This window comes from Stigmatopora nigra, chromosome 1 (genome assembly GCF_051989575.1).
Source record: "Stigmatopora nigra isolate UIUO_SnigA chromosome 1, RoL_Snig_1.1, whole genome shotgun sequence".
NCBI lineage: Eukaryota > Metazoa > Chordata > Actinopteri > Syngnathiformes > Syngnathidae > Stigmatopora > Stigmatopora nigra.
Window position 1 is genome coordinate 11,345,666 of NC_135508.1, and position 27,581 is coordinate 11,373,246.

Below are 27,581 nucleotides of genomic sequence, written 5' to 3' on the forward strand. Positions count from 1 at the left end.
GTGTATTTTTTTCAACTATTATTTCTTCTGGTTGGCATATCGGCCTTACTGATCTGGGGTCGTGGGTTTGATCCCAGATAGTTCCTCACTGCATGGAGTTTGCATGTTCTCTCTGAGCTTGCGTGAGTTTTCTCCATCATCCCAAAAACATACAGGTACTTGGGCAAATAGACACAGAAGGTACATGCACATTGTCATTGTATTGTTTTCCATGCCCCTTGTTATACCAGTGCCAACAGCAAAGAACCTTGGTGTAGTTTTCAATATTTTGAAAGACACAAGAGCTGAGCTGGTTAGCACACAGTTTTTTATTATGATTAGTATATTTAGCTTTGTCTTGTACATCTCGGGAGGTCCAAAGAAAAATCAAAATGTCCGCAGTGACAGCACATGAAAAAACAAGGTCACCATTAGATTGTTGCCATGATATGTTCTCTTTGACAAAACACAACAAAAAGTCTCATTTACATCTATGAACACAGTAGGTCCACTGTTGTATGGAATAAGAAAGACAATAAATAGAAAATGGTATCAAAGAGGGCAGCAAATGAGTTTGTACAAAACGTGTTGTTTTTGTTTCCTGAGGTTGACGTGTCATTTGCAGCCTTCCCGCTCGCTATACATACTTAATAGACCCCCAAAGCGGGTCTCAATGGCTTTTTCATTCTTTCACATCGATTAGTGTATGTGTGTATGTACACAACTAAGCCCACCCCAACAAAAAAAAACCTAAACGGTACAGAGATGCTTTGTGGTTTCCAGTTCAAGCCCAGTTTTGTTTCTTCAAGTGATGCGTAATGGGGGCACATTTAGATGATCTTGTTAGCATCAACACAACACAAGACACATACTATTATTATACATATTATTAGTATGGCCAAGCGGTTGGAATCCCTGATACAACTCACAACTTGTTAGCACCCTTGTCAAATATGGAGAATGTTTGCTTAAAAAAAGCAAGAAAAAGCATATGCTGACCATGCTGCCATGTGTTGTGTTTGTGCTGATTTTGAAACTTCACCAGCAAAACGGGTGCCAAAATACAACAAATCTGGCACACAGTACACAGTAGTTGCTGACCAGCATATGTTGCTTCTTTTAATCCAGAATCAACAGTAGATACCCACTCGGTGACCTATGATTTTGGCAATCTACTTTTTGTCCAGCCCAAAAAACAGCGGGCAGACCCATTTTCAAGAAAGGAATCTGCACACTTACTTCAGTCTTTAACAAACTAGGCTTGCTAGGTAGTTTCAACAACATTTTCAGTCTGGCTTGTGATGTTTTGGCCCAACATGGCTCTGCCCATATATTGATGCCCATTCACCGCTAGCCCTCCTTGTCTACCGCCTTCAATGGCCAGGACTGAGTTAAGTCATTCACAATTACTTCAGTGACTTCTGTTAAATTGTTAAAAAGAAGTCGGCGTCGATAATTCAGCCATGTGAAATGCTATTGGGCGGTTTAGCATCTTTTCATCATACATGGCTTAGTGGTAACTTTCTGGGGAAAAAAAGTTTCAAAAAATGGTCCATGTTAAAAAGAGTTTTAGATTTTTCTCAAACAGAATATGGTTACTTTCATGTTGGGCCATACCGTTTCCCTACGTTCAAGTGGAGGAAGGCAAATAAGGATTAAAGGAAAAATAAGGGAACAACAGGGCAGAAAGTTGAAGTTCTGTACATGTAAACATCACACTTCCACTGAGTGAAACGAGGCTGAGCAAACAAGCAATCCAGATCACAATCCAATTCACAGGATAAAAAACTAAACAAAACATCAACGCTAATTTGCAAAGCACAGTCAGTAATAAGTAGTTGACCCTCATTCAGGGTCAGGAGTGCGCTGGGGTCAACCCAAGGTTATAGCAAGTATATAGTAGACAGGCATTTAGTACACTCACATTCACACCAATAGGCAATTTAAAATTCTAATTTGCCAGATAGGACTCAGGGGTGAGCAGTATGGGGTACACCGTAGACTGGTCGCCACTCAATTGCCCTGCATATATACTCACCCAAGACATGAGGTATGGACAATTTTGAATCTTCAATGAACCTACAGTCGCATGCTTGTTTTTGGAATGTGGGTAAAAGCCAGAGGAACCAGAGAAAAGTCAGACCATTCGACTTATAGACGTTCTAACCATGAGTCCATTGTCCCACAGCAAAATTATGAAGTCACAAATTCAACCACCAAGTGCAGGCATTTGTTCTCAAAGTTTGTGATCGCTCACCCAACACCATGTCCATCATTAAGTCCAACATTGACTTACTTGATAAAATAAACTATACTGGTAAATGATAAATAAAGGTGTTGTTTCTCGTCAAGGAATGCACTTGAATGTGTGATGGCGGCCGGGTTACATTTTGGAATGTGTAATAAATAGTGGGAAACGCTGTCAGACATTGTATAAAACCATAAAAACACATTAAAAAATTACAATGGTTATTTCACAAGCTCTCGTCTGGAGGCGGAGTCCTTTGTTAGTTTTTGTTGTTTGTTTTTCGGTCTGCCGTAGCAGACGGAGATATATTCAAAATGTTCTCAATTGAAATATGCTCTGGTTTTATTTACTGCACTAATAGAATTGCTTTGCACAGGGGTGGGCTATCATTAGTGATCAAGGGCCACATTACAGTTTACAAACAAAGATTGAGTCAAACGATCAAATTTAAAACAATTAAAATGTTTGTTTAAAACATCATTATATAAAAACACATTCATATGAATCAGTTTGTTTTATTATAATATAATGAATCATTTGGTATTTTTTTCAATGTATTAAGTGTGGTTGTTTATTTTATGAATGTATACTTTTATTTGATTATTTGCAATATAATATGAGCCATTATTGAATTAGCTACTTGAATAAATAATAGACAATTAAATGAAAGCAAACTTGTAAATAAATAATCGGGTAAAAGGCTTGGTGGGCCAGATTAAATAAAAGCAGTCCATATGTGGCCCCGAGCCATACGTGTACTTTCCCTACACCTGGTTTAGAACGTGATTGTAGCACATTGACACACGAATCACATGACATCATTGCTCCCAAAAAAACAAACCTCTTCTCATTCTAGGTTTTCTGTTTTTTTTCAATTTTTTTTTGCATATTTGTCAACAAAATAAAACTCCAACAAAAATCATTTTTTCACAGTTCAAATCGGGAATGTTCCACATAGCTCTCGCAATTGCTCAGCCCTCGCAATTTGACACTGGCTAACTTTGTTTGAACATTGTGATTATCAGCTGCATTGCGTAAAAAAGAAAACAAGAACAATATAAACCAGTGCGATTTGCACCACCTGCCCTCTTTCCAACACAAATTTGCGAATTCGGTCGGAACCAAATCCTCTTTTAAAACTCCATCAGTGTGTAGCTTAGTTCGAGGATGTCATTTAAAAAAAATGTTTCACTTTAAGACAAAAAATACTATAAATGAATAGTTAAAAAACAATAATGAGAGAGAGTCACCAATTAGCAAAGTCAGGACCTTCATTTGCTGATTTGTTAGTGTGAGTTAGGTTAACTTTGCATTATCAAGTTTGTTGTATGAAACCAGTAAAGTAATGAGGGAAATACTACAATTATATGTTGTTTCTCCTATTCAATTGTCCATTACATGTACCGCTTATCCTCAGTCGTATCACAGGGGTGCTGAAGCCTATCATAGCTGACTATGGGCAGGAGGTAGGGTACACCCTGAACTAGTTGCCAGTCAATCTAGGGCACATCTGCGCAAACAACATTTCACACTCCAAGAGAGTTAATCTGGGCAAATATGCATGGTTTTGGGAAGTTGGAACTGAGACCATCCACAGAAATCCCACATTGGCGTAGGGAGGACATGCAAACTTCACATGGGAGAGCACACTAGGAACCCTTAGTCTCAGAACTATGAGGCAGATATGTTAAACAGTCAGCAAATATGCCGGAAAATTGAAATAATTGTACTGAGATTCTTACTAAATTAGACGCGAGGTTGAAAAGTGCACATAATATTAATGTTAGCCCAAGAAGAAAAGACAACATGGATTGTTTCATTTAAAAAAAGGCTTGATCATGAACTCCAATTATTTCTTGTTAGCACCGGTTTTATTCAGTTATTTGTTATTTTAGTATATTCTAGATCTAGATTCTATAAATAAAACTAAATGCTGCATATTTTCAATGCCTTCCATGTGGGATATTTGATGTAAACGGAGATAGGAACATCAATGTCAGATTCAATGAATGTGTTTTTCAAATAAAACAATCCAGATTTTAAGCGGAAATAACCAAATAACTCCAGACTACTCATTAACTGAACCAGACCATGTTAATTAGATCTCATACTCGAGACTAAAGACGTTACTGAGACATAAGTGACATGAACTGATGTGCTCAACTTCCTGACCCCAGTAGTTGTACAATGTGTATACAAAGTTAATCTAAGATTTCAATATTTGCTGTATCTGAAATTAAAGAATACATATTGAATCTATACTAACTCTGCTCTTGACAAATTGAGGCTGCTATTTGACTGATCCAGACCAAGCTAATTGAGTCTCACATATTAGACAAAAGCCAAAAGCGACATCCAATAACATAGTCAAATTATTGACTAGCTGTGCCATATAAAAACATTTAACTTGGACTTAATCCTTGCTTCTTTTTTTTTTTAAATAAAAGGATACAGTATTAACGCCAACGTCCTCCTAGCAACAAATGGAGGCTGTTCTTTGGCCGAGGCAGACAAGTAGTCTCACAGCCGATGACGTACACATTGCGACTTGTTGCCGAGTCGGCGAAACCTCCCAAAAAGTGACATGAAACACAAGAAAGCTTTTGGTGGTCCCTTATCGTTGCTTGTTTGTGAGGTCTCGCATGTGTCGATGGCAGAGGCGCCGCCTCTCGTTTTCAGCAGCAATCGCAAATGCTCTGGAGTTCCTCTAAGGAACACCAGTGAAAAGGAGCTGGAGCCCTAGGTCCACAGAGAAGCGACGGAGGAGGTCCGAAGAACTGCCACGACCACGTTAGAGTGGGAGGTAATAAAGGAGCAGTCATTAGCAAATAGCACACACACACATACACACACACAGCTTCATCCTTCTCATCCTTAGCTGAGTATTTACAGCAGCGGGGCAGGAAGTGGATGATTGAGGTATTTCCTGCTCTGGTCAACAGGCGTCCGAGGTGCATATGAAATAGCAGGAAGGGGAGCGGGGAAAAGTGCTTCTATGTACAAGCCGGCGTGTCCTAGAGAGTCTCAGTACCAGGTGTGTGTAGGGAGGGCATGAGGTCAAATCGCTTTTCCTCGGAGGCTCGCGCTGATTGTGATAGGAACGGGATAACCTCCTCGAGCTACAAGTGCTAGCTGAAGATTTCGCACATCTCCCAGGGATGCGTCTCATTTGCTTTTCAGTTCTGCTGCAGGATCAGGCTCTCCAACTCGTCGGCAGAGCGCAGGAGGAAGGCGGCCGACTCCCGGTACCCGGCGATCAGCTGACGCACGGCCGCGATCTCGGGTTGGCTGAGTTGCGCCGAGGCGCCGCTGCTGCTGCCACGTCCACCCAGACAGTGGTTGGCGGTGGCCATGTTGGCGGATGAGAGCGATTTCATGCTGAGGTCTGTAGGGCCTGGTGAGGAATAAGAACAAGTTGGCATTTAGTCATTAGTCGTACCGTCCACAAGGGTTGCTAGAGGCTATGCCAGCTGACTTAGGGCGAAAGGCGGACTGCACCCTCGACTGGTCGCCAGTCAGCCACAGGTCACACAGAGAGACAAACAACCATTCGCAATCACAATCATACCGCCACCAGGGAATCGGGCTCACACCAGTGTCAGGCGAGTGAACCACTACATTATCAAGAAAAAAACTGAAACCTATTCCCCAAATAAAAAGAAATAATGAAATGTTTTTTTTCCCCCATATGATCCTTTCCAGAAATTCAACTGACTAAATTTGATCAATTGTCGCCCCACTGACTGTTTGTGTATGAACTAGCTATGCTCCTCACCGTTGCTCTGTGAGGCGGTCGTCAGGGTAACGGGATGCTGCACGGCGCCGCTCAGGCCCAGGTATCCACGGTAACCGTAACTGAGGCCGGCGCCATTGATGTAGACCTGCGGTTCTTGGTTGGAGAAGGTGGATGCGGCCAGTGAGAAGGCAGAGGATACGAGCGATGCTGGCTCCCTTGGTGCGCCGCTGGAGGGTTTGTCCAGCGAGATCTGCTCATCCTAAAATGGCAGGGAGGACATTTTTATTATGGTTCCTTTTTGTTAATCCCTAGGTCATTCCCTCACCCTAATTTGCTCTGTCGCTGTGCCATACGAATTTTGTCTGAATAAAAAGTTGTGTTCGAAAACTGACACTCCATTTTCGATGGACTTTTTTACGATACTTTTATACCATCTAGACTTGCACCTATGGTTGACAAACATTATGAAATAGTCTATAGTGTAGACTTGGAAGTAGTGATGAAAATGTTCGCATAATAGTGGTGACTCACGTGATAGGCGTCCAGGCGCATCCTCTTGGCAGCGTTGCGCGATTCGCTCTCGCAAGCAGCGGCCAGGATGTTCTCTGCCATGGCGGAGGTGAGGTGAGGTGGAGTGGGACGTGTCTGTGGGTGGAAACAAACAGAAAATATTACTTTTCGCCACAAGATGGCAACAAATCTTTTCTAGGACCATTTATTTGTCTTCCACTCGCATTGCCGAAGCCTGTTCCATCTGACTTTGGGTGAAAGGCAGACTACACCCCAGATCGGTCGCCAGTCAGCCATAGAGCACACAGAGAGACAAATGACCACTCGCACTCACAATTATACTGCTTCCAGGGAATTGAGCCCGTGTTTGCCAGCACCAAAGTCTAGTTTAAGGAATATTTTGGGATACATTAGGAAGACTAAAATGGCTGAGTCACAGCAGATATGGCACGCTTACGTGCTGCTGGCATCTGCAGTTCTTGGCACATCAAGAACGCATGTGTACATCACCCAGTGGGTGCAATCCGTTGTGTTCAGTGCCATTGGACGGTGGTGGTATGGAAAACAGCATGTAATATACAGTCTCCAGTTCTAAGACAGACGGCATACCTCCATGCCGTTTTTCTTCATGCGTCGGCAGGATTTGAGGTAGGTGCGAATCCGCTTGCGGGCCCGTTCTTGGAATTCTGGAAATTGTCTGCTGCAGGACTCAATGATGGCCTGGATCTTCTCTTTGGGCTGCTTGGAGATGGGGACCATCCTGTCGAGGTTCTCGTCCACAAACAGGCGCACGAACATCTGGAGGATGGGACGCCACATGGCAATGTTGTTAGATAAATCGGCATCATGGCGGAACCATGAAGCCACACCCACTGACATTGAAAGCCTTCAGTCTCTCTGGGTCGACGCCCTCTGTGTCATTGATCTTGTCGCTGTCGTCGTGCTCGTCATGCTCATCGTCGTCATCATCGGGGGCAACGGGGCCTCCGAGACGACTGGCGCTCAGGTCTTCTGCACTCGTTTCCATTTTGATGCTGTCGTAGCTGCCGCCGGAGCTGTACACAGGAGACTTGGCACACACATGCCAAAATATTAGTATTAAGATGTTGAATCAGTATTCAAGTCAAATCTACGTTTAAAAAAAATCATATTGCAATTTTTGCTGAGAGCGCTAAAATTATGGAGGGTTATACTTAGATTTAGTAGCTTCTGGGTTAACATAAGTTTTGATCTATTTTATGTCAAGATATTTTGTTAGGTACCGTGAAAATGTTGTAATGTAAAATATTTGACTTGGGTTAACCAAAGTTGGAAAACACTTTCTAGTTGTTTACCTTGCTGCCATAGTCACGGTCAAGTCGCAGTTCCCCTCCATGTGCGTAAGCGTGTGGTGCGGGCAACGCGGGATGAGGAGCCAGAGGAGGTTTGGCGGCCAGCGGGTACTTCCTGCGCAGCTCCTCGGGTACATTGGGATGCAAGGCGCCGAGCAGGGCTGCCGCTGCCGCCGACACGGTCACGGGAAGGTGGGTGGCTCCCTGGGGCGGTCTTTGGGGGCATGGGTCACTCAGGTTCATGGGTTGATGGTCTTCAGAGGATGAAGATGTGGGCGTGCTGAAGTCTAGAGGGAGGGGGCCACCATTCCCGTTGACAACCTCAGCTTCCCTGACAATGGCGGCGGCAGAGGAGGATGGAGGGGTGAGGGTGGGAAGACCGCTGCCGCTCTCGGACGATGAATCGTCTAGAAAGAAAGAAGAAAATATAACATTTCTGGCCATGTTTTCAGTCCAGTTTGACCTATATAATTTCTTCCTTTCAAGTCTTCTTATTAAAATCAGTATTTCACCTAAAACATGTGCTCTTAAATGGATGGTTACACTCCTAATCCATGTGCAAAGCATTACAAAAATAATTGACACTATTACTGCTGCAGAAGCTGGATAAATGTTATTTTCAACACTTTGTACTATGAATTGCTTAAACGGTATGTGAGCAAATACGTTTGGCAATATAGTGGTGTATATAAGTCTAATTTATATTTATTCATCATCTGCACTGCTTTTACTCACGAGGGTCGCAGGACATTAACATTCATCATACATACATTTATACACACGTGTACATTTAGATCAATTACACAACAGCATATAGTATATTGTCATTCCACAACCTGTTCCTTTTCTTACCACCATCCTAATGCACTTTAATGGACAATTGTAAAGCCTTCGTGGTGGATGAATGGAATGTAGATGGATGGTAGAAAGAGAAGGATGAAGGCATGATGGATGTGAAAAGTAGATTGTTGAAGGACAGGACAGATTGATGGATAACATTAGATGACAGTTGAGTGATAGAAAAAATGAGTGGCATGATGGCTAAAAAGGGAATGTGTGACAATAAAAGATGGAAAGTACTTTAACAACCATGAAAGTACGACTAGGGTTGCCAACTCCCTGAAAAAAAATCAATGGTAGAGATGGCTGGCCCAATAACTGTCACCCTATAGTTCTTTGCTTAAATGTGAGAAGTATTTTTTATTACTAATATTTGACTTAAACCTGAATTAATTAGTTGATTTAATTTTAGTGATATAAGCACGTGGAAATACAAAAATTCGCAGCAATGTATTAAACAACAACATTTTTTGAAAAATACTGGAATATATATTTATTCTGCTTAATTTCAAAATGCTCTGCTATTTATCCCCACTTTATTTTGTCTCTTTATAACATGTAAATATGTCCAACGTGTAACAGGTATGGAATGATGCACAATTTTGACTTGAACTGGTAATGCAAAGAAACACAATGAAGGGATGCAGGAAGGAGGAACAGATATGGATACTGAGGACTGCTGGGCTGGGCAAGCAAGAGAAAGAGGTCATGCGGGGGTGGGGGGTGGCTTTGAAGGGAGAGGTGTCACGGCTGAGGGGGGAGGAGGTTACGGGATGATGATGGGGGAAGGGTGGAGAAATATGTACATTTACATACACAGTACGCAGTACATATGTATACTTAATGTATACTGTACTATTATGTGGGTGTGGATGTGTATATATGTATACAGTATACAGTATGTGTGTATTTACAGGATACATGTGTGTGTATATATGTATATATGTGCATATACAATCAATATATATGCAAATACTCATTACATGCATTTTTACGAATTCTCTGTTAGTCCAATCCAAACAGAGAATGAGTTTCAAAATATGATATAAAAAAAGAATGAAAATCGTCTGGAAGGATTAGGTTTTTCATACTATACCACATACTGTTTGTGTTTGTGTGTGTGTGTGTGTGTGTGTGTGTGTGTGTGTGTGTGTGTGTGTGTGTGTGTGTGCACGCGTATCTATCCATCTATCTATCTGTCTATCTCTATGCACATGTTGAAACACTAGGTGAGTTTCTTTTTTTTAACCAACCAAGTATGGTCATGTAAGCGGTTCAGAAAAGCATGGCAACGATGACTTCAGTTAAAGGCATTAATAACCCAGCTTTGTGATTGCCTCTCTCCTGACTGTTTTGTTTCTTGTGGGAATTCAGACAAACTGAAACACAAATTGTACTATATTATTTTAATTTAATTTCCATTAAGAGCTTGAATCTACTATAAATTATTGCTCTAATGTGCTCTCTGTTTCTCAAGGCTTGTTTCATATACCTTGTGATTCTTTATATGTAGGAATATGTTTATTGTTTAAATGATTATTATAATTTGATTAGTTTAAAAGATGAGGAATGGATGGGGTCAGCAAACAGTATGTCACCCCCAAACCCTGTGGCTCTCTCATCAACTTCCTTATAGTCACATGGTGCAGGTACACACTTGACACAGGACAAAGGAACGCTAACGCCGGATGTGAGGATGTGACAAGCCATGACCAGGCGATGTCGCCAGTGCTTGCATAAAACTTCATCCGAAGAACACTTGCCATGCTCTTTTCCAAGTGACTCCTCAGTGAGGATGTCAAAATGTGACACAAAACGTTGTTACTAAAGACATATATTATACATTTTCTCAATGTAAGGAGATGCAATTGATGCAACCTAGAAAGATTGACAAAAAGGAGGTTTAAAGTTGTTAGAAATACCTCCAAAAATAATTATTATTCATATTAAAAATTTATTATTATTACCTCTACCCTATTTTTTAACCGATGCAGTGTTTTCGATGGCCTTCACATGTACAAATGATGTTCCACCATCAACGCGCAAGGCGACCAACACAAATCTTCTTTTACGATACACACTTAATCAATCACATGACATGGTCCTGGCTTCTGCTGGCACACCCATGCCACACACACACAAAGGTGTTACAACAGTCAATAATCAACATGGTCTCTAAACAAGTCTTCTTTCTGCTTCTATAGTGTACTTTTAGTCAGGATGCATCATTTACCACAATTCCTTGCCACAATCACTGTTTTAATTTCAAAACTCTTCAAACAGGGCTTTAGAAGCATCTTGTGGCAAAATGGGGAAAAAGACAAATACAGGTGATTTTTTTTCAGTTAATAAATATTTGTAGAATCCACAAAAGAAATGAAAATGAGTGAATAATAAACTGTGAATAGGGGGGCAATTTACTACATGCTCCATACATCATTACCACATGATGAAACATTTTTTTTTCTTTCTGGAAAACCCCACGACATAGAGGCCCGCACACACCCAGTGATTCACAACTGGAGTTTTGGCCTCACAGCGGCACAATGTGGCATGTGTGTTGTGTTGTCTATATGTGCATGCGTATGAGTGAATAGGATGCCTTGTGTGATTGAACGGCGAGTGCATCATATGACCTCGCCCTCTGAGCACGCTAGTATCATGCCATCACACGGACGGACGTCACAGTGACCTCCAGATGTGAACATCTGCAAGCCCCAGATCCTTGAACTTGAAATGACAGACAATACATTTCTCAAAATATTAGCATTCACCCTGCCCCGTCAACCCAGTGGCCCTGAAGGCAGCACCACATTAAAAGGGTACTGCTCACATTTTATAGGTGGAATTCTGGGGGGTGAGAAAGGAATATTGTGGAGGAAGAGGTGAGGGGAAGGGTGTAAAGGAATGAATGCAAGGACGGGGATATGAAGAGAAGTAGTAAAGAAAATGAGGGGGAACTGTAAGGATAAAAGCAGGAAAAGGGGAGAGAAGCATGAAGAGATGTAGGGGGGAAGGATGGATGCAAAGAAAGAGATGTAGAGGAAGGAATGGTGGGATTCAGTAAAGGGGGAAGTGAAAGTATAAAATAGTAAGATGAATGCAGGAAGAAATGATGGATGGATAAAGCTAAGAAGAAATTTGAGGGATGAATGATGGAAGAAGAGGAGAATGGACCAACGGAGGGTTGGGGCATGCATACAAGGTGCAAAATGACAGAGGGGTAGAAATAATGAGGGGAATGAAAAGAAGAAAGAAAAAGAGGATGTGAAGTATAGAGGAATATGTGCTTGGATGATGTGGGGGGATGCTTGATTGGGTCATCCGTCCATCATGCTTCATTTGAGGCTTCCCCCTGCCCCTCAGCCCCCCCTCGAGGGGGTGAGAGTGTTAACAGATGCTAATTCCTTCACTGCACCCCCTCTTCTCAGTGCCTCTACCTCAGCACATCTCAGAAAATGAGTACCGGGAAGATGCTGCAGCAAACTGCCCCGCCCCCAACGTCAGCACGGGATTACAATGGATTATCTCGCTAAGAAGCAGCACGGGCTGCCGGCAGGCGCTCGGTGGCTCCACCGTGCCACACCCTGGGAGGCGCCGCCATCCCTCCTCGGCTGCCTTGCCTGCCTGGCATCGCCATGACAACGGAATCCCCCACCCACCCTCACCAGCTCTCTACTCCTCCCTCAGCCACAGTCTTAGTCTAAAGGGCCAAGGTGCGGGATGGTACATAACTGACAAAGATGCTATGCACAGTGTCTATCACTGTTAACATAGCATACAAAAGTGGAAAAATGAGATATTCCTCCCACTTTGCAAGAACCTGAATTTTCGGGTCATTGTCCACTGTTTGGTAAAGTACACCAAGATATTGATATGTAACCATTACATTTTATGTATTTTTTTCTAGGCAATTTGTCATGTACCTGAGATGGAGTCAATGTCGGGAATTAAAAGAAATCCACAAAGATAGAGATCTCGGGATAACTTTAAAAAAGTGCACAGGGTGGCAATAATTAAGTGCTGAATCTCAGAGGTATAACAAGAAACAGTTTTTACTTGTCAGAGCTGCCAGGATTTTTTTTTCGGTCCTGCAACTAATACTATGTAAGAAGCCATGTCTGAAGACGCTGTGTCTGGCTTTATGCCTGGCACAATTGTAGCTTCCCTATTTACTTCGTCATCTTGCTGTGCCGTTAAATTACAGCCCGATCAGCCAAAAACATCATCTTTTGCATGTGTAACTAAGTGTTTTATGTTATTAGGGATTGTGTTCGATGTTATTTGGGCTTGTGTTTCATGTTATCGGGGCTTTCCCGAGGTGAAACAATTTGGCAACATGAATACATGATAAGACAAGCTGCATAATCACCAGAACATGACACCACAATCACGAATCACAATGACAACCCACAATATGCTGCATCACTTTGACGATACAAAACCATGACAAGATGGTACGACAAGACATTACAAGACGGGGGCTCCCAAGACAATCTTATAGAGTGAAAACAAAACAACAGCATGACGCCATAAAAACAACATGCATCATTACGTGAAACATTATCTCTATGACATTGCAGCAATTTGGCAATCAACTGCACGTAAATAAAAAAGACATGATTGACGTCAGGTTAAATAATCAAAAAAATATGTATTTTATTATAAAAGTGCTACACACCATTGAGTGCCACTCATGTCATGAATGCAACCCTTGCTGTCACACATACACAAGGCACACACACACATACACACACCCATCACCAACACCATTTCTTGAACGTTAGTGCTTAAAATTCTTGCACTGTGTACGAGTGTGTGTGTGTGTATCCTATTTGTGGGAGTGCTAAGATGCTTGCAGAAGTGATGTTCGACACTGCCCTTCTGACCTACTTCACAAGCACACTGAGTGTGCGTTTAAGTATGACTGTATTGTGAAAGTGTGTGCTTTTGCGTAACACCTTCGGATAAGGTACCATCTGCTATATGATTTTCAAACTAACTTAATTATTTCATTGATAGATAAAAGTAGTATATGCTATTGTTGTATTTTTGCAATAAAACAACTGAAATTAATAGGGCTGTCATTTGCATGTAAATTGAATCTTATCTGCATTGATTCATTTTCGGAACTGCTGAAGCTCACAAGAGTTGAGAATCAACTCCCACCATGCAACTGAGATTAATTGTGATCAACAATGTCAGAAGTTAAATAAAGGTCACAACAACCACGCAAAAAAAAAAAAAACAGCAGCAGGATTTTAGCAAGATTCTGACAACCAGCGCATTGTAGAAATGTGTCATCAATATAATTGCCGTCAAGCAATACACCGCAAAGTTGGCAATAACACAACAAAGTATGAGCAATGTTCTGGCAAGAATGACAGTTTTTCTGTGATCTGTAGTGAACACAAGAATGCTAGCGCCAGCATGCAAGGAAAACATTGAAGTCTTCCAGAAATATGTCAACAGTACACAGCAGCAGAAACAGCATGGCAAAAAAAATTTGTACCACAACTGTAAAAATTTACAACATAGCAAAAACTATTAATTTCACAAAATGAAACATGTAAGCTTTGGTGTGACAGCATGTCAGCTATGGAGATTACATTCAAGCTACGTACGTTATCATTCGTCATCCAAAATTGTGGCCATTTGGTTATTTTCCGCAAACTTCTCAAGTGGGCTTTCAGAGTTGTGGCTTTTGTGGGCCCTACAAAAAAATTCCACTTTACTTCGGGTCAATTGCTTTTATTTGCAACTGTCATATGCAAACTATATTGTATTGGACAGACTTTTATTGATTGGTCATGAATGCCACTAACAGAAGTGATCTGGACTTGGATATGAACCAACATGATTAAAGTACACACCAGACATTAGTCAGAGAAGCATTACTGACTGAAATTGGTGACACGAGGCTCAATATCATAGCGTGATAGCAACTGGCAGCAGTCATGGTTCAACACAATGTAACTACGAACAAATCCCAAATGAGTGCTCAAACCTGAAAACGTTGAAAGTCACCTTATAATTTTATGAATGGGATGTATTGACAAAGACTAAAACAAAAGAAATTTTCACTGTAATTAAAATGTTCATGTTACATCTATATTTTTTCAATTCAATCCCAATTCTTGTTCATTTTTGTTGACTATAAGACCAGGAAAGTGAATGAAGTGACTCTCCATTGTTCAACCATGCATTACAATGCAGGAAGATGGCACTTTATAAGAAACCAGACTGAGTGACATTGACTCGGTTTGGTCAGGATCCCTCCAGAATGCCCGGTACAGTTTCACATGTACTCTAGTGTGCAGTTTACGACTCTCTCATCCCTGACTTTAAAATCAAAATGATGCCCACACACACACACACACACACACACACACACGCACAAACAAACACGCACAGGCACACACATAGATACACATACAATACACAGTAAGCAAAAAAGACAAAGACCCAGACTGTCGAGCTGCTCTCTCCCTCGACCTTGCCTCGCCACACAACTCCCACACACAAACACACAAACACACGCACACACGAATCTTACATCCACCCACACATCTTTGGACCTTGAAAACAACAACTCCACTGACTCCTCAAGCTTGATCAATCAATCACTGAACACTTCCCGTCAACTTTCACAGTGCATACTTTCCTACTAACTATATAGTACTGAATACAGTTTTTCAACAAGAACATGTACACATGTATAGATAATGTAGATAATGTTTGTAGATAATGTAAACCTTCTACACTTGATAACCTTCTCTAAAGACTTCCAGATCACAAAAGTTTTTGGCGTTTTTACACTTATCAATCTGCTATAGTGCTTTCCTTTCTCAAGCTTCAAAATGTTCTATCCATTAAATGTTGATGATACTGTGGGTAATAGATGGCGATATAAAAGGAATGAATATTCTTGTTCTTTCCCTTTTTAATAAGAAAGACGTTCTTTCAGTGGATCTAGATTTTCCACTCAAAGGGATGACCTCGGAGGAAAAAAAACTCAGACTGAGTATACATTATCACTTATAGAATGGGTGGATGTGTGTGCGCGTCGCACAGGAGATGGGAGGAGAGGTTTCCTTGACGACGATGTGGAGGTTACAGAGTACATCCTGGTATAGAATAGCACATTACACAATGTGGAGTTCCTACAGGACAAATAACTGCAGTACTGTGGATCAATGCGCCAGAAAATGTCCACAGTGCAACAGTACTCACATAACTAATGATAGGAATTCAGCGTATAGTTCTGAATGAATGTGTTTCAGTCAACATGCTCATGCCTACAATGTGTGAATTATGCTGTACCTACTTCAAAGAACAATGACTGTTAAAGGAGTTTCAAGAATGTGACCCAAAAGTCGATGTAAAGATGTTCTGGCTGGTTTACACATATTTAAAGTAATGAACACATGAAACTTAAACATAAAAATGCTAGCGAGTTAAAACCTATTTAAAACATCTCAAAATTGATCCCTACATTCTGAAACTTTAGTCCAAACCAATATTAGGGGAATTTTTGAGTGTCCCTCAGATGAGCAAACCTATTCAAAGTAGTCAAGAGCAGCATTATTAGAAGACTTGTGACACAATTGAATTGAATCTTATTTAATGTTCATGTCGGGCTACTTTAAGGGTAAGAATTCTTCCCAACTCAGTCCTCAAATTATTTTCAATTGATTAAATATTGCTTATGTAAAAAATGAGGAGAAAATGTGCTGAAGTCTTTCAGACTAATTTGACAATGATTCCATCCAAATGCTTGTGACTGCCCAGCACCCCCATGAAAACCCAGAAAGCCATCCTGCCTCCTCTTCTTATTTAATGGACTTTACGAGCTCTGCCCTTCTTCCTGACCCTCTTCATCCTCATCTTTTTTTCCATCCTGCTGCTATGTGGCGGTAGCAGGGGAAGGAGGTCACATGCTGGCTGCTGTCCCGCTTTTGTGCACTGCAGCACGGACCCACATATACACTGGGATGAAGGAGACGAAACATTTTTCACAGAATATCGGCTTAAGATCATCAGACTGGCGGAGAGAGGATCACATACGTCCAAATACATTTGGCAAAGGTTTTGTTAATGATGCACTGTAGTGAAATTGGTGGCCAGCCACTTTCAAGGCACAAGGAGACGTATACCTAGGGGCAGTTCAGAGTATTCAACCAGCCTATCCAGCATGTTTTTGAGGAAAGCGGAGTACCAAGAGAAAACTCACACTATCCCGGTAAGGACATGCAAACCCCACACATTGAGGACCCATCTCGGATCAAACTCTCGATCCCAGAACCTCGAGGCCGACGCGCCAACAACAAAGTCGGATCACAACCATGTTGCTACAATCAAATGATGACTTTTTTTCTGCCTTTGTTGTACCAAAAATTAAATAAACCAAACAATTCAAAGAACTGATCAGATCTGAAAATTTTAGTCTACCGTTACACCCGCTAATATACTTTATATATAGACATGATATACTGTATACATATACGTATATTATCTTGACTCATTTAGCCCTGCCTGTTAAATAGGAATAATTATTTCAGACACCAGTGTTTGCAATTAATTAAATTCAAATCTCAGGGCACCACCGTATCTGGTCAGCAGCATGAGATGCTACTACTTGTCTGTGATACCCTAGGATTAGCCGATCCACAATCCTGCAGTCCAGTGATCGCCTCTGCTCCAATTCTTTGTTAGAATCACTAGTATGGTAATGCAAGTCATCATCCGGATTAGTCCACATTACACATCTGCACATCAGAAGGTCTGGGTATCATATAGACATCAATTTGGAGCCGAAGAATTACGAATCCACACGGAAAACATATCTTGGGAAAAAACTGCAATGCAAGTGATACAAAACTTTGCCAAATGAAATGTGGTGCAAATGAGCTCTCATGCCATGCCACAAGTCTGTTTAGTGAGAATTGCACTCTATAGTTGAATTTAGCACTGCAGTGCAGACTTATTGTTGCCGGTAGGTTGCAAGTGAACCATTAGAGGGCAACCATCAGCCTGTTATAGCAAACTAGTGCTCGTATGTATTTTAGCATGAAGACATTTAGTATTGTTTTGTGTTTTTATTCTTATTATTTTAAACATTTTGGTGTCTAAATATTAATTATATTTTTTGCTGTTTTACAATAGACTGTTGTTGTTGTTACATTGATATTGTAAAGGTTATTTTGAAATTGCCTCATCCTAAAATTCTGCTGCTGTGCTAGATATTTCCCAAAACAGTATATGACAGGTACAGAGATGTTATTTCCCCAAGCACTCTTCTTTTTTCTAACTGGTGGGTGGCAAGCTGTCAATCATTCTTTAAGAGCTTCTCCACTCAGCCTTCCAACTCATCACTAATAACATTCGAAAATGCACTCAACTATAAGTGTATATAGAAGATGTTCAAAACTGAAGAGGGAGCATGTGTGTAAGTGTGTGCGCATGTGTGTGACATACTATGACATCCTACATTACAGCTTTGAAAGTGACTTTTGATAGAAGTCAAAGAAAGAGCAAAACGCATGTACAGTCATTCCATTCACTCTTGGTGAACTAAGTTCACACTTGGGGCAAAACGTTAACATTCTGTATCAAAATAATGGAACTATCTGAGTCGAGAAAGTATGTGGAAAAGATGTTGAGAAGATATCGCTTTTTAGTGCTTATGTGAGTCACTGATAATGTGACCAGTCATTAATATTGAATATCTAGATAGTTGTTGACAAATATTGACAAATGAGCTCATTAAATATTTACAAACATTTCTAAAGTCCCCCCACAACAAGGATAGTTATTTGGTAACTATGGAATACAAATGTTTAGGCAGCTAACTTTTTTACCCGAATTAACTGCACCTTAATCATAAGAATGAAGGGGAAATAAGAGAGAGAAACAACTGGAACTCTGACTCCTACCGTCATCCTCCCTGTTGCCGCCAATGTTTGGACTGTGTCGCATGTTCTCTGCTCTGCCCGCAAGTGCTAGCTGTGACGTCGCTCCTGGGTCGGCTGCCAGCCACGAGGGCTCGCTCATGTCGGCCTCGTCCTTACCGCTCACTGATGCGTCATCCTAGACGGATGCACACAAAAACAGTGACTGGTATCAATCAGTTGTAAAATCTACACACACACACAGTCTGGAACCTACAAGATCATCTATAAAATCCTTGCTACATCATGGGAATCTGCTTTTTACTTTTGAGTTGTTTTACAATTTTTCATTTCTACAGAATAGATACGATGAGTCTGTGATTGGCTGGCCACCGAGTATAGGTGTCCCCTACCTGGTGCCCATAGTTGGCTGGGATAGGCTGCAGCAGCCCCCGCGATCCTTGTGAGGATAAGCAGTTTGGAAAATGAATGAAAGAAAAAATGTGTATTTTGCATGTGGTTTATTGAACTCCAAGAGAATAGCAAATGCATCAGAATCATAAACGAGCAGTCGTGAGCCTTGATCTCTTTCTTATAACAAGAGTAATAGGCCTATCATTGTTGTATCATTAAAATTATAATTGGCGCCTTGTCTTCTGCTGAGCTGGAGTTGGCCCACAAAAGGGATTCACAATGCATTTCAGACAATTGACCAAGTTAGCATCAATTTGCTCCCTACAGCAATTAAAGGGAGGGCTCAGCCTCTGGGTGCACACACTCACACACTACAGTATGATTGTGTGTCTGTTTGTCAAAGCTGCACAGCAGCCGGATGGCACCGTTAGGATAATCATGTTAGCTTGTGGACAAACGGAAGGATCTTTGTCCAGTCCCTCATCCACTCAACAGAACGTCCCCACTAAGGCAGGGCAAAATACCCAAAAGATCCTTGCGTAATGTTATTGTTACTCTACAGTAATAATAAGATAAGAGCAATGCCTATTATATACTGTAATAATAGAGCATGTCAAATTCAAAATAAATAGAAAAAACAATCATGACAAAACAAATCATTTAACCTATATTTAAGCCACTTGTGATATAATGCAGCAATAATATACCATGCTTGATGTTTAATCCAGTTACAATAACTTTCGTGATCATACAATACAGCATGATATCAAGAGGGGATTGAATTGAGACTATAGTCAACACAACAATAAAACAATGATATTGCTTTTGATCCACTTGTACAATAAGTAACACCATACATGGTGATAAGGCTATTAATTGTGAGTCAGTGCTTTTTTAGTTCATGAATAAACTGATAGATGATTAAAAAATAATAATAAAGCATTTGATATTGTGGGGGAATGTGGGGCTCTTTGTTACCATGGTGCAGAGCTGGTAGACCCTAAAGCTGGCATCAAAATCAGTGCTCTCAACCCACCCCACCCCCCTTTTACCTCCCTACCCCTTCCCCCATGCCTGCATCCTCTCATCCTGACAACTCTTAAGCATCCAGGCCTCCTATCTTCCCCATACACACACACACACACATGCACAACCTCCTTTGTCATGGTGTTGCCACGTTTCCTTGGCAACCCACTATTACATCCAACATGATTCAGTGCTATTCACTATTGGTCATATTCCTTTCCCCTTTCTTATGCTCCTTTACCAAATGCACTCTCCATCCATCCAGAACCTCTTTTGACACACCCAATGCATGCAACAAAATGGCTGTGATTCAGCAAATTTCCAGGCAGCCTGGAGATCCAGGAGACATTGTATTTTTATTTAATCTTGTGAATGTCAAGGAAATACTGGAAAAATAAGGTATATTTCAAATTTTTATATGAAATGCTTGGCGGATTTGTAGAAGTTTAGACGTGTCAAATGCTCCGACACATTTACACCTTTAAGGAAGACGTCTTTGTTTTAATTAGGTATGAAATACATCTAATAAAATGTAATCGAGAAACTGTAGTTTTAGGAATAAATGCACATTTAGTGATTCCTTCAAAAAAATTGTCAGTACTGCAAAAATTCTATAGTTCAGCAGTTTTTGCACCATTGAATGGACTTTAAATACATATATTGTCAACAAAGAAGTAGAAACAAATACAATATACCAAATAATGTTTATATACAGAGTAAAAATGGAATATGATTTCAATGTGATGTGATGAGAGAGAGAGAGTGAGTGAAAGGCTTCTTATAATCTAAAATTAGAGCAAGTACTACATGTATATACTGTATACACGTTATATCCTTGGGAAAGGACAACAATAAATGAGTCGTGGCTAAAGAAATGTAGTTTTAGTGAGGCATGCTGGCATGATGACGTTACATGGGGAGGCGACTTTTGGCCAATGTACTCTTTATGGCTCAAAAGTACAACTTTTGGGGCACGTTCCATCCTCAAAAGTGTTCTCTGTGCACAAAGCTTCTGCTAATGATTGACTTGGCCGTCAAGGAGTGGCGGGCAAAGGAGCTTGAATCAACAGCGGAGCCTCCATAAAACACTGTTTGGTGTCATACACACACACACACACACACTGACCCTAGGGTTGTCGCTTCGTCGTGCATGTCAGAGATTAGCCGAATGGTCAAAATGCTGAGCCTGCCTTAATCCAGTCAGTCACAAATCTGCCTGAGGACCATTAAGCTCCTGGCCTTCCAGCACAGGACTGGATTACACCTGACAAATCTCACTGCCGCACTAGATTCACGTAGCCGGAACTTGCTGATAGCTATCTGAAAACCATGGCTACTTTCCACAAGCACACTGCACAGGTAGTCCCTTGATTTCCGGACTCACGATCCCAGCCCCATTTGGTCTTATTTTTTACATGTCATATAACATACACCGAATATCAAGCACTTCAAATGACTTTCTTTTTGTAACCCCCGGGCTGTCCTACAGGCTACTCAGTCTTTTTAATTTTTTTTAAATGTCATTAAGTACAACTGATGCCCATTTTCCTGGATTTTTCCAAACTGACCATCAAAGACACATATATTCGTCTTTTAGTATTTTTTTGGCCTTTGGGTAAAAAGATAGATCTAAATAGCTAAATCTACAGCAGATTTGATGCTGCAGCATTCCATGCAAAGAGCCACATTTCCCACTTGTTGCATTGTTATCTCACAATGCTTAAGACCACCTGTCCTACCTATGGTTCGATTGTTCGAGACTTTGCAACCAGGCTGGGTTGTTTTTTTGCTTTCAGTTGCACCCGCCTGTCCTGTCACAACCTATTTGCTAATTTTCACAACCCCGCCTAACATGGTGTAGTGCTCTCTAGCTCACTTGTGCTGGCCTGTCTTATTTACTGATCATCATGATTCTTCACACAATATAGTGTTGCCTTATTGGGTGCTACCCTTTATTTTCCATTTCACAGAGGGAATATATTAAACTACACTTTTGCCTCGGCAAAATCTTCCATAGTAAAAAGGCATACAGGTCGACAAGACCTAACACGGTTATCACAACGTCTTTTCATTATTTGTTCTGCAAAGAAAATGGATCCAAAACTCAAACTATTTGTGTATTCCCGTTACCTCCCCTAAAAATGCACCATTTGTTCTTATTTTTTTATAGATTGTATAAAAATCCGCTTGGAAGTCAACCCAGACATCACACTAGAAAGTTGAAGTGTGAAAAGGCATAATATAGCATAACCACTGGGGGTCTCTCAGAAACCAAAAGTGGTCTGAGTCACTTATGGCTTTTGAGGTTAGACTGCATACAAATTGCTGTACAACAAAAACAAAGTGAACATCCATCATTAAACTGTCAATGTTGCGTATACATCAAGAGATACAAGACTCCAAGCTATATATTCTAATTGAAAATCAGATGTTTGTGGAGAGAAAAAAGAAACCAAGAAATGTTATTTTCATCCCACATCATGCATCCAAGAGCCCTTAAACATTCTGACATATTTTACCATGATTCAAACGGCATTGACATGCTGTATATGATGACTTTGTGTGCTGCATATAAAAGAGTTAATGTTTAATTTTCAAGAGTGTTGCTGTTGAATGGGGGAGATGAAAAGAGCCTTGGAGGGTTGGACTCTGCACACGAGTGCTGCACATTCACTTAAGAACAAACAGAGATGCTGTTGTCTTGATAAATTTTAAAACCTTCCTTTTTGGGGGCAAAGTTTAAAATATTTCTACATGGCAACCTGGCAAGCCCCACTTATGTTTAATAAATATTACTCACAGACAGGTAAATTGTTTCACTGAGATTCATCAGAGCACAATTCCCAAAGTCTTAAAGTTAGATATTCAACATTCGCAACAAATGCAAGGAGTAATCATGGATGATTTGTGAAAAGTTCACGCTAATATAATACTAATCTAGTACTACGGACGTTGTGGTCGCATACACAGAAACCCACAGTCAGATTATCACTCATGGAGCATCATTTCATCACCAAAGCACTAAATTATACTGGCCAATCGGAGCAGCTCCTCGCTCACACTCACATTCATTCACATTGGTTTGATCAAGACACCAATACAAACATGCATGTGCTACTACAGGCTGAAGGCTGTGATGAAAATCGCACCTAAAGGCTAACTCCTAATTTAATCATGATTCCTACACAATAATGAAGGAATAATTTAAAAAAAAAAAGATAATCATTTACAATACTTAACAACAAAGACAACACGAGCAGTGTCTTGACAGGCCTTTAAACTGTAAAACACATATTTACGTCGTTGTTTAGCCTCGCATGGAATGACCCAGTAATTAGCTAGCTACTTGTCACTTGTACAGTGGATTTGTGCTTGCTACTGTTTTGCCTATCTTTTCAAAATATATCGAGTCGAAAGATCACATTCTTTCATTTAAACTATTAAGCGTGAAAACCCATAAACATGGCTCGCCCTGAAAGCAAAATGTTGCAAAGTCCAAAGAAATTATATACATAAAAATGAAGAGCTTCAGATTAAGAAAATCAGATATTGCAAATGTTTTTCTTGTTTAAATTTGGACAAATGTGTTGAATTTTCTTTTAAGACACGGATGAACCCATGCAACATAGCCAGAGGCTCCATTAAATCCCTGAACCCTGAACTTTATGCTTCTTATCTCAAAGAGGCCAACCAACCCACGACACAAAAACAAAGCCTCCTTTGCAACTTCTCCTTGCTCACTGACTCAACTGAAGAAAAAAAAGAAGAAAAACCATGAATAATTCCAGCTTTGAGCAGCAAGGAACGCATCTATTTTTTGTTGACGGAATTCTCGGTCCACATTGGACAAAACAGTCAAGAGGGCTTGGCAATTTAGGATCGCCCACTTACAATTGGGGCACATTGGGAAACATTTTTACTCGGTAGTTGAACTGTAAAAGTTATGGAATCTGCCCAGAATATTTTAAACTTAACACGAGAAACTTCCCGTTCAATTTGAGGCATGAGTTTTGAAGATTTTTAGCGCTTTCTGCTTTTATAGACCACGAAATTTCACGCCTGTCTATCAAAATGGGTTGGGGTGGATGGGCGGATTGATAGACAACTGTGTATAATGTGTGTAAAAAAATATTTATGTTGCTTAATTGCTCATAGATAAAGGACATTTTTATAATGCTCAAACAATACAGGAATGTAGGTCTAAAAAATATATATATTAGTTGAGTCAATTGACAATTGTCGTACGCCACGTGCTCGTGGACGGGGGTCAATGTGCACCAGGCGCCCACGCACGCACACACACTCACACACACACACACACTCACTCACGCGCACGCTTACACTCACACTAACACTAACACTCACACTAACACTCACGCTCACACTCACACACGCGCACGCCCAGAACAATGTGCAGCAGTGATGGCGCACAAGGAGCCGCAGTGACCATCAGTTGGGATGTTGTCCTTTCTGCGCGCATCAGGGTCGCCAAAAAAAAAAAATTAACAAAAAAGTCACTGCGTGATCGAAGCACATGTAAGTGAACGCAACATGACAGCTGACGATAAGGATGGAAAGGATGACGGAGAGTCGTGTTTACCTTTTACTCCGTTTTGAATAAGAAAGATGAAAGCCGACTGGTTTTCTCGATGGTTACTCTGTAGTTCCTCCAATGTTGCGTTAATAATTGCTATTCTGCATGATTGTTGTTGTTGTACCTCGGATCTGGCCGCGAACGTGCCTGCTGCGCGAGGGAGGATGCAGCGGCGCGCGCGCACGACCCCCCCAAGATTCGGCCTGGCTGTCGCGAGAGGGGGCGTGGTCACGAACGTTGCGTCATCGTGGTTGAGCGACTGAGCGATGGAGAGAGAACGAGGCCCCCCTTTTATATAGTAGTATTGGAGAAGGACATGAATCTATTTTAAATAAGTGATGTGTTTTTACTTTTCAAATAATTGCACCAAACATGTTTTGCTCTCTCACTAATTTCTGGGATCTGCTTGAATCTCTCTGGAATTAATTACATTTCTAAGAGTCAAAGGTCAAATCTAGTAAAAGCGATAAGAGATGCAAGTTGGTGTATCGTTATGTCTTGTACATGAAATTGTACTTGAAATATAATTTACAGTCAAACACATGAAGAAAGTGTTAGTTCAAATTGTATAACATACTTAATTCCTTCAATATTAATAAACGTATAATATTAGTTCAAGTATCATTACGTACACGAATTTGCGCTTGTTCCACTCTGCAGAGCAACGCCGCTATCTGTTGGTTTGCGAAGGAAGTGCAGTGCATTGCACCGCGTGAGAAATTAATTATCAAATTACTAACTTTAGTGAGGTGGTTAAATTACATCCATTGTAGAGGGAAATAATCTAGTTTCACTTGTTGCGAGTGTGATGGTTGTTTGTCTTTCTGTGTGCCCTACAAATGACCGACGACCTGTCTAAGGTGTACGTGGCCTTTCTTGCTGAGATCGCAGTGTGTCAGAATACAAAATAAAAAATCTACTTCAAGGAATAACAGTCTTGGCGTACTGCAAAGGTCAGTGGTGGGTCCACTGCTTTTCAGTCTTATTTAAATATGTACATTTTCATTCATATGTATTGTCCCTTTATTAAATACATCAAGGTCAAGGAGACAGACAAACTCAAACCCAATTATGCAAGGAATGAGTAACAAGTAAGTGAACACACACACACTCACACGCACACAAAGGAAGCAGATGACCCCCCCCCCCCCCGACCCCCTTATTAAATTGTGATGAGAATGCAGATATAGTGGAAAATGGAAAAAATGGCTTGGGTTAAAGAGGTGCACTAATGGACAAAGCTGAGTGGACACCCCAAATGAGGCTTCTGAAATCATGTTGTTTTGTCAGCCTTTGCATTTACTTTAAATATATATAGAAAATTGTATTCATACCTGTGTGGAGTTTGCATATTCTATCCGGGCCTGCGTGGGTTTTCTCCGGGTATTCCAGTTTCCTCCCACATTACAAAGACATGCGTGGTAGGCTGTTTGGACACTCGTAATTGCCACTAGGTATGGGTGTGAGTGTGCATGTTTGTCCATCTCCTTGTGCCCTGGGGTCGGCTGGCCACCGATTCATGGTGTCCCCCGAGACAGCTGGGATTGGCTCCAGCACCCCCGCGATCCTAATGAGGATAAATCGGTTCAGAAAAGGAAATATGTTATTCATAGGCTACATAATTGCTATTCAATGTCATGATTATTCTGTTGTATTGAAATGTTCTGAATACTGTGTACAGAATTTATGAAAATGCAAGTTTGACGTGTGCGCTCCCGGGAAAAAAACATACATACATATATATATATATATAATAAATCGCCTTAATATAGAAATATGTCTATATATGTCTCTGTAAATACTGTAGTGGGGTGTGTGTTGGAGTGTGTCGCAGGTGTGCTCATGCATACAATGTGTGTGTGTGTGTGTGTGTGTGTGTGTGTGTGTGTGTGTGTGTCTCGTTAATTAAGCTGACTCTCGGAGGTATGACTTAATTGGAAGCAGTCTGTTACATTGACCATTATCTCCATAAACACACGCATTGACAGATAAGTGACGGCAAGTAATATTATGGACCTTGCCAGCTTGGTTTCCATGGCTACAATGATAATTACAAAGATGCCCTTACACACACACATTCCCTTTTTCATTACTACAAATACTCAAAATGATTATCAAATTGTGATACTATGCTTTCTTTTATTGGCAAAGTAATGTTAACAACTCAGTTGTTCAATACAAGAACAATCTCTTCAAAGGAGTAGTAATTGATTAGGATTTGGTTCAGTTCGAAAGTGATAGAATTTAATACGCTTTTGAGAAAATAAAGTGATATCACGTCGAAAAAATGTGATTTTTTTCCAATCATTAAGAAGAATATTATTTTTTTAAATTAAAAAGTATTTCCACACAGATAAAAGGAAATTAGTTTCTTCGTGGCCTCAAGAAATAATAGAATCCTCAATGATAAACACCATGATTAAAAAATAACTGTTGCCTTGGACAACTGATAACTAGTGTTAAGAGAAATGGAGCACTGCTCAAAAATCGATGTATGTATTCTCTATATTACTGCCAGGTTCCATATCGAGTGAGGGGCTTGCTATCAATACATTCATATCTCTTGTCTTCACAAATAAATGTATTTGATCAAATCATTTTTTTTTGCGCCAAGTTAGTCAATACCTGAATTATCTGTAACATAATCCTCACCTGGTCGGTGGGTTTGTTTTCGGATTTGTGCTCTAAGAACATGACGCATGCTTTCAGACAAGGAGTGTAAACAATCTTGAAAAACAGTAGGAAAAGTACAAAGAATTTGACTTTTAGTATACAGAACAACAGACAGAGAACGGTTGGCTCACACACAAACACATAATGTAATGTCTGTTCCATACTGACTAATTGCATTTAATAATTCACATCTGAACTTTAGCACAAGTCATATCACCGTAACACTGCGTGTGTCTGTGCTTGCACACGTGTGAGTCTAAGCTTCGTAATTGCCTTGCTTCCCTGCTGGGCTAAACACACACACACACAAACACTTCTGTCATATTTATGTGCCTGTACA

General features: G+C 40.6%; 1 protein-coding gene across 1 annotated transcript; it reads right to left on the reverse strand.

The window, feature by feature from the left end:
* Positions 1-285: 285 nt before the first annotated feature.
* On the reverse strand, positions 286-27,262 carry nol4lb (nucleolar protein 4-like b). Its single transcript, XM_077729898.1, has 8 exons — positions 27,221-27,262; positions 18,580-18,733; positions 7,808-8,211; positions 7,351-7,542; positions 7,083-7,271; positions 6,495-6,608; positions 6,003-6,222; positions 286-5,621 (listed from the first exon to the last, which is right to left on the reverse strand). Exons 1-8 carry the CDS (start codon positions 27,260-27,262, stop codon positions 5,404-5,406), a joined length of 1,533 nt encoding a protein of 510 aa, XP_077586024.1. The 3' UTR covers positions 286-5,403.
* Between the last annotated feature and the right edge of the window lie 319 nt (positions 27,263-27,581).

Excerpts from the sequence above, each read along its gene's own strand:
- nol4lb (XM_077729898.1), bottom strand. The coding sequence starts at position 27,262 with ATGTTCTTAGAGCACAAATCCGAAAACAAACCCACCGACCAG. Across the intron at positions 18,734-27,220 it reads AAAACAAACCCACCGACCAG|GATGACGCATCAGTGAGCGG; the intron begins GTGAGGATTATG and ends GCATCCGTCTAG. Across the intron at positions 7,272-7,350 it reads AGAGACTGAAGGCTTTCAAT|ATGTTCGTGCGCCTGTTTGT; the intron begins GTCAGTGGGTGT and ends CCCATCCTCCAG.